Genomic DNA, 7395 nt, shown 5'->3' with positions numbered 1-7395 from the left:
TGTTCTGAAGGTATGGTTGTAGGTCTTCGTCAAGTTGTAAAATGTGCCAGTTTTTTTGTAAGATATGTTCAAAAGCCTTGTGGTTGCTGTTGAATTGAGTTATAAAAGAAAGTTTGTGTTGATCATTTGCTTTATCATGGGTTTTGTATTTTAATATGGTTTTGCGATCAAGATTAGCAACTCCAAACCGTTGCTAATCTTGATCGCAAAACCATATTAAAATACAAAACCCATGATAAAGCAAATGATCAACACAAACTTTCTTTTATAACTCAATTCAACAGCAACCACAAGGCTTTTGAACATATCTTACAAAAAAACTGGCACATTTTACAACTTGACGAAGACCTACAACCATACCTTCAGAACAAACCAAGGATTATTTACAAGAAAGCCCGAAATCTGAGACAAGAACTAGTCACCAGTACCATTAATCCAATCAACAATGAAGCACATACAAGAACGAAAGGTTTCCATTACTGCCTAAAATGTAGAGCATGTAAAAATGAGAGAAGAACCTCAACAAAACCAGTCACAAACTTCTTTTCATATAGTACCAAAAAGGAATACAAAATAAAAGAATTTATCAGTTGCGACTCAGAAGGTGTGATTTATCTTCTGCAATGTGCATGTGGATTCCAATATGTTGGACAGACGAAGAGACAGCTAAAGATAAGGACCTCTGAGCACATTTATAATATCAAAAGAGGTCTATCCACACATAGTCTCTCCAATCACTTTCTCACCTGTCACGAAAAGAATCCTAATGGACTCACTTTTGTGGGAATTAAAAAAGTACAACCCAGTTGGAGGGGCGGAGACTATATTCGACACCTAAAACAAATTGAGTCCAAATGGATTTTCGAGCTACAAAGCCTTCAGCCAAAAGGCCTAAATATAGATTTCGAGCTCAATGCTTTCCTATAAACCATATTTCTTTTTCCTCTATTTTTCTTCCTTTGCCTTTTTTCTTCCCCCATATCTAATCAATTTTTTTCAGGCACCGGTATCGAATTGTAATATATTTTTAACCCATAATATATTTTTATTATCAAAGGTTTTTACCTAACCAGTTTTGCTTTTTTAGCAAATTATTAATTAATTCTTTGACAGCTGCCAAATATTTGACAGTCGTTTTTTTACTCTCCATTTCAAAATGGAACTTGGCAATGTGGTTCCCACCAAAAATGTGGATGACCACTTCCGTTTTTAGCAATAAAGCTTCTTTTAAAAGGGAAATAGTGCCCAGCAGAATTTATCTTGAAAAAGTGCGCTTGCCGCATGAAACGCGTTGATGATCCTGCCGCCCGTTCAAGAAGAATACCATACTACAGTACCCCGCTCTCCGGCCCCGACCCCGCTAAAGAATTCCACCAGCTGAAGACGGGACGCTACGGGACGCGCTGACAAGCTGCAGCGACGGAGCTCACTCAGACGCGGCTTTCACATCCCTGCCGCCGGCTCCTTCCCCGCTACAGCCTGCACGTCAGCGCGAGGATAGAGGTAGGGACAGTTACAGGTATCCCAAACGAACGGACTCTTCTATCACTCCTGCAAAGGAGCGTAAACATTTTCAATTAACTCCGTTTCTTTACAGGTGCCGCCTCTATTTTTTCTATCTTATTCTTTCTATTACCTCTTTCTTTCCTTTTCCTCCCCCTCTCACCAGCGCTCATATTTCATCATTCAGATTGTAAGCTCTGCTGGGCCAGGTCCTATTGTGACCGCCAACCCCACACTACTAATTACCACTATTCTGTGAAATTTCAGCGAAAAGTGTGGCAGTGGCGTCTTACAAGTTCCACAGCTGCCACTTACATTAAGTACAAGACGGATGTCTTCCTCATAGATGCTTCTCCATTTGCTCTGTCAGAGGCCTCTTGGGGCTTCCTAACAGTGGACTTCTCGGGTTTGGGGAACGGCCTGTACTAGACCATTGAAATCTGTTTATATGATGGAATAGACACGGTGCCAGGCATACATCACTCTGTAATTCTCTTATACATTTCCCCTGATTTGGTTTTCAATAACTGTCCCAGATTCACCCTCTGACCGAGACCATTAGGATGGCGTTATCCTCAGCATCATGGTCACCAAGCAGTCTCTGGGTACCAAACATGCTTTCACAGCAAGTCCGCAGAGTTCATCCCTGGCACCAGGGCACTGCTGCCCGCACGGCGCGGGTGACTGTTTGGATGCTTGATCCTATCGGTGAGAAGTCTCCTTGCCCGGAGCTTGGCAATGTCCCAGTTGTGCCACAAGGACTCCTCTTACTGATGACCACGCTCCCGGGTAATCAGCTGGCACAGATGGACGGGATCCTTCATGAAAAGCTGAGCTCTAATTGGCGTTAATCACAATCACCATCATCACGGACCGCTAGGATGGGGTATGCAAACTTATGCAACAGGGGTACTGCAGGATATGTATGCAACTTCTTATCCGGATAGATTCCTAAATCAGAGGCAAACAATGTAATAAGTGTCACTTCCAGATACTGAGTCTGTATAGTATAATTCCAAATTATACATAACAGACACGCTACAAACGCAGAGGTACAAAAGTATACCCTTCCACTGCATACACCAGCTGGTTCTCCGACCCCTTGCCTGTTTACTTCCTGCTATCTAGCCACCACCCACTCGCACCTCTTGTAATCGGTCTGTCTCCCCTTCCTACTAGATTGTAAGCTCCTCTGAGCAGGGCCCTCTTCCCTCCTGTTGTCAAAGCCCTCTTTTCACATGTCATTTACAGCTCTTCTATACTCCAACACTCAGTGACCATCTTTGTCCGCATACTCCTCTCCATCATTGGCCTCAAGCCTCTAGTTCACGGGTGTCAAACACAAGGCCCGCGGGCCAAATCCGGCCCGCCAGACCTCGTCATGTGGCCCGCGCGAGGAGATAGCACGCAGGGGCAGTTTGTCTAAAACAGGAGTGCTGCAGGCCGCGTCCACGTCCGCCTTACCTGTTCCTCCACTGTCGGCGGCCATGTTCCTGTAGGCACATATGTATGCGGCTACAGAAAGATGGCCGCTGGCCTCCACGGCTACGTGGAGGAGGGCCCGGCCGCCTGTTCCCTCTGATGCCCGGCAGTGACAGACACTGGGTGGGGACGTCATGACGATGACGCCGCCCGCCCATGCGTCTGTAGAGAAGTAGGAGCAGGCAGGGAAGCTGGACCGGGAGTCGGGGACAGTGTGGCCGCAGCAAGCAGTGAAGAAAAGCTGGAAGCCGCAGCAGCTGCAGGACAGATGGAGAAACCGTAAGTGGGGATGAGGATCACACTCACAATAAAAAAAAATATTTATCTGCTGTTTCCTGAGGTGTCCCCGTGTATAATAATAATAATGCCATGACACCACAGGCTGCTCCTCCTGTATAATCATTTATGTGTCAAGGCATTACTTTTATTATATTATACAGGGGGAGCAGTCTGTGGTGTCATGGCATTATTATTATACAGGGGGAGCAGCCTGTGGTGTCATGGCATTCATTTTATATTATACAGGGGGAGCAGCCTGTGGTGTCATGGCATTATAATTATACAGGGGGACCTACAGATACAACCGGCACTTTGAGGGTGACCAAACTGCTGATGCAGCCCCCGATGAATTTGAGTTTGACACCTCTGCTCTAGTTGTATGTTGATTGAGTCCTCACTACTTACATTTAAGCTGTAATGTGTATTGAACTGTGGTGCTCTTTATTTGTACTGTATTTTTGTTATTTATTCAATGTTATGCCAAGCTTTGTCTCCCTGTATCGTTCCTTTGTATGGCGCTGCAAAACACTTGTGGCGCCTTATCAATAAAATTATAATAATAAAAAGCCAAAATGTACAGCACAAAGGCGCGCCGCCACAATAATTACTAATGTAATATATACTGATAAAGCTGTAACATACATATAATGGTGGTATATACACACACAGCGCCAATATACAGGTGGGTCAGGATGACCGCGATTCCCCCTCTGAGATGCACGATATGTGGGGAGGAAACAGATAGTCCCCAATATCACCACGTGGCCCATCTGTACCCGCTTACCTTCACCTCAGGTTGTATGCGTGTTTAGGAGGGGGGGGGTTTGTGTACATACAGGTGACCGCGTCACTATCTCCATCACTCTGTGCCAGTTATTGCAATGCACACCGCCTCCCCAGGACACCACACACACACACCCACACACACACACACACACACACACACACACACACACCTTACATAGGCCACACAACAAATCGCATTGTACATGAACACAGGATAAATCCTCATCGAGAACATCAATATATACTAGAATAATCACTGCGGTCATCCTGACATTTCCTTGTAGGCAAAATGTATTTATTCTCTTTTTTTTGCTTTTATACATAAAAAATTCTGTAAAAATGTGAAGTAAAATGATAATAGGCAGTAAAACATAAGGAGAAGGGAAATAAAAATCAACAACGCACAAATCTGCCTAAAAAACACATCGGGAATGAGAAATATAATTAATGAATTAAAAAAAAAATCTAGATAAACACAATTAGCGTTAAGCCGTTGAATATTTACAAGATGAAAGCCATGATTATTAGCACTCGTCAGCACGGGCGGGGCCGGGACAGGAAACAAAAATATATAACATTATATTCACATATATGTTAAAATATAATACAGGCCCGTGAAGGGGCAAAGAAAACAAACCCCCCCAAAACCCCCGACCCAGAGATGTCCACAATTTATTGCGCTGTACAGTTGGGAAACGTGGAGAGAAGAGGGCGAGGAAGCACAATTCAGAAAACATGTCCGCAGAGCTTACACTCAAATCCACTCTTCCAATCCGCAAGGGGTGCCAAGACATCGGAGTACATGATGTGACTATCCCATGTAATGTACAAACCAGAACCGATGTGGGCCGCGAAGGCTGTGTGTGGTCTAACCAAAGAAAAAAAGGTGGGCACCGACTCTAGAGGGCGCTACTCAAAGTCCACATCCTCTTTGGGCTTGTATATGGAGCCGAACTTCTGCATGTACTTCTTGATGTACTCCTTCGTCTTATGCTTCACGTTCTCGTTGCAGTCTAGATCCTCCGGGTTCTTGCAGTACTTCAGCTCCTTGTTCATGACGCCGTGCGTCAGCTGTGGGGAGGAAACGCAGGACGGTAACTACGGAGGCGTCCGGTCTCTGCCTGTGATCGCCTGCACCTTACTCTATTCATTAACACACTTATACTTATTTTCTAGAACAGCAGAAAAGTTAATGAATCTAGTAGAAGTTTATGCCCAAATCACCCCCCCCCCCCCCCCTGGCCTGAATTACTGACACTGTTTTCTTAGCTGCGATCCACGCCCTGTGAGGAAACATTACGCCCCCTCTTCCCGCAGACATTAGTATGTATGAGGGGGGTGACGCCATCCTCTGGTATCTGGAGGGATTTATTACGGGCTGCGTTAAGGGACGTTGGATGCGAATAATTTTTTTTAAATATTGTGTCATTTTCATTTGTCTGTTTATGATGTAGATAGTGCAATTAGTAATGTATTCCGGGCATTGACCCCCAACCACGGGGCACTAATAACCCTGTCCTGGGCAATACTGCACCTTGCGGGCGAGATGCTTGAAGTCCTCGGTGTTGTTTATTCTGCCGATCTTACAGTCCGGCTTCCGGTAGGGGTTTAGGCATTGCACGATGAACTGTGACATCTGAGGAGGAGAAGGGACACACGCAGTTGGTGAAGCGCGGTGAACAGTACCAGTTACTGGGAACGATACCACAGTGCATAAGGAGGAATTATATTCATTTAAAATCGGACTTAAAAATAAAACAAACCCCAAGAGAGACGGCAAAGTTGCGAAATTGCAATGTAGAAAATGCGCAAAATGAACTCAATCCGATGACACAATATTGTACATCTGGAGCCCCACTGAATCCTCTCTTGTACAATAAGCGCCCCCCCCCCGATACCTTAGAACGCGGCACGGTACCCACCTCTTTCCTAAACACTTCTTTGCTTTTCTTCGCCAGCTCACTCGATGTATCGGCTTCGGCCGTTTTAGCTTTTTTGGAAGACTGCAAAACAAACAAATATTTATTTATTTATCTGGAGCTTGGAGAGTTGATTGCAAGCTCTGCAGCAGCCATTACCCAGTCACACCGTGCCGCACAGCACTACTAATAGTGGGAATCTTGCATTGTGTGGGGTGGGCGCCGTGGGGCATTTATGTGGCAGCCATTTGTGTCTATGTACGCAGAGAGCCACAGCGATGTGCAGAGTATAATCTGGGAATGTAGTATCAGGGATGCAGTTAAGATCCCGGCGGTCGGGATCCCGGCGTTCAGAATCCCGACGCCGGAATCCCGACCGCCGAAATGCCGACACTTTCTCCCTCCTGGGGTGTCCACGACACCCCTGGAGGGAGAATAAATTAGTGTGCCGAGCGCAGCGAGCCCGCAAGGGGGGGCGATCCACGTCCCCCCTTGTCGGCATTTCGGCTGTCGGGATTCCGGCGTCGGGATTCTGAACGCCGGGATCCCGACCGCCGGGATTCAATACTGAATCCGTAGTATCATTACCCCAGCGCCCACCATATACAGTCCTGCCCCGGATACTGCGTTATAGACTAATGGTGTGTACACACGGCCGAGCTATTCCATCCCGATGCGATAAGATCGAATCGCACGGCAAGCCAGAAGACACGCATGCAATTTTGAGTATACAGCACAGATCTGTACTATATAGTTAATGCAGCCCTGTCTATCTGACTTCAATGTGTGCTGTACGGGAGCGCGCATCAGGATCGCAAGGTTAAAAACCTGTGCAATCTGCATGTGATCCCGACTACTGTATATAGTCAGAGTTGTACCGTTCTATGGTCCATACAACCCAAATACCCTACCAGCATGTGTGGGGACTACTGGAGAAAAGTGTGGGCAGACATTGGGCACAGATAGGATGACCAGGCGCCATAACCACCTATCACATAGAGCATTGCGCTGATCCTGTATCACAAGCCCTCGCTGCTCCGCAGCCAAATTCCTTATCCACAGGACACCGGGATAAGCAGAGGCTTTGTCCCTGTTACTGGTGCTAACATGGCCGCAGCTGTTTTGTTGCCTTCGCTCAGTGGGGGGCAGTGTGGTAGTAACATATCAGGCAGGAGACTCATGGAGTCATTTGGGGGAGATCACATTGCAGGTTAAACAGGTCTACAGACAGCTGTGGCTCTCAGAGTACCCCCCCCCCCCCCCCCCGCGGCTCCTTATAACCAGTGCCCTCTACACAGGGGGCCACAACTGTACCGCCATAATAACAGGGGGAGGAGGAGGCGATGGGATGGTCAGGGGGCCTAAACAAGGACAAACATGTCTAAAATAGTGACCAGCATTAATTACAGTCATAAATCTGTCATCT

General features: G+C 46.4%; 1 protein-coding gene across 1 annotated transcript in view; it reads right to left on the bottom strand.

Annotated features, from left to right (window-relative positions):
• Nucleotides 1-4323: 4323 nt before the first annotated feature.
• SETD2 (SET domain containing 2, histone lysine methyltransferase) overlaps nt 4324-7395 on the bottom strand; it is a 97785-nt gene continuing 94713 nt past the window's right edge. Inside the window, exons 20-22 of the mRNA XM_083186545.1 lie at nt 5973-6053; nt 5585-5686; nt 4324-5121 (exon numbers count right to left, since the gene is read on the bottom strand). Coding sequence (XP_083042671.1) covers nt 4960-5121; nt 5585-5686; nt 5973-6053 — 345 coding nt within the window. The 3' untranslated portion in view covers nt 4324-4959. The remainder of the gene's footprint in view (nt 5122-5584; nt 5687-5972; nt 6054-7395) is intronic.

Source organism: Crinia signifera, chromosome 5, assembly GCF_055691185.1.
Source record: "Crinia signifera chromosome 5, ASM5569118v1, whole genome shotgun sequence".
NCBI lineage: Eukaryota > Metazoa > Chordata > Amphibia > Anura > Myobatrachidae > Crinia > Crinia signifera.
The sequence above is the reverse complement of the archived record's forward strand: the minus strand, read 5'-3'. Positions and strand labels throughout refer to the sequence as shown.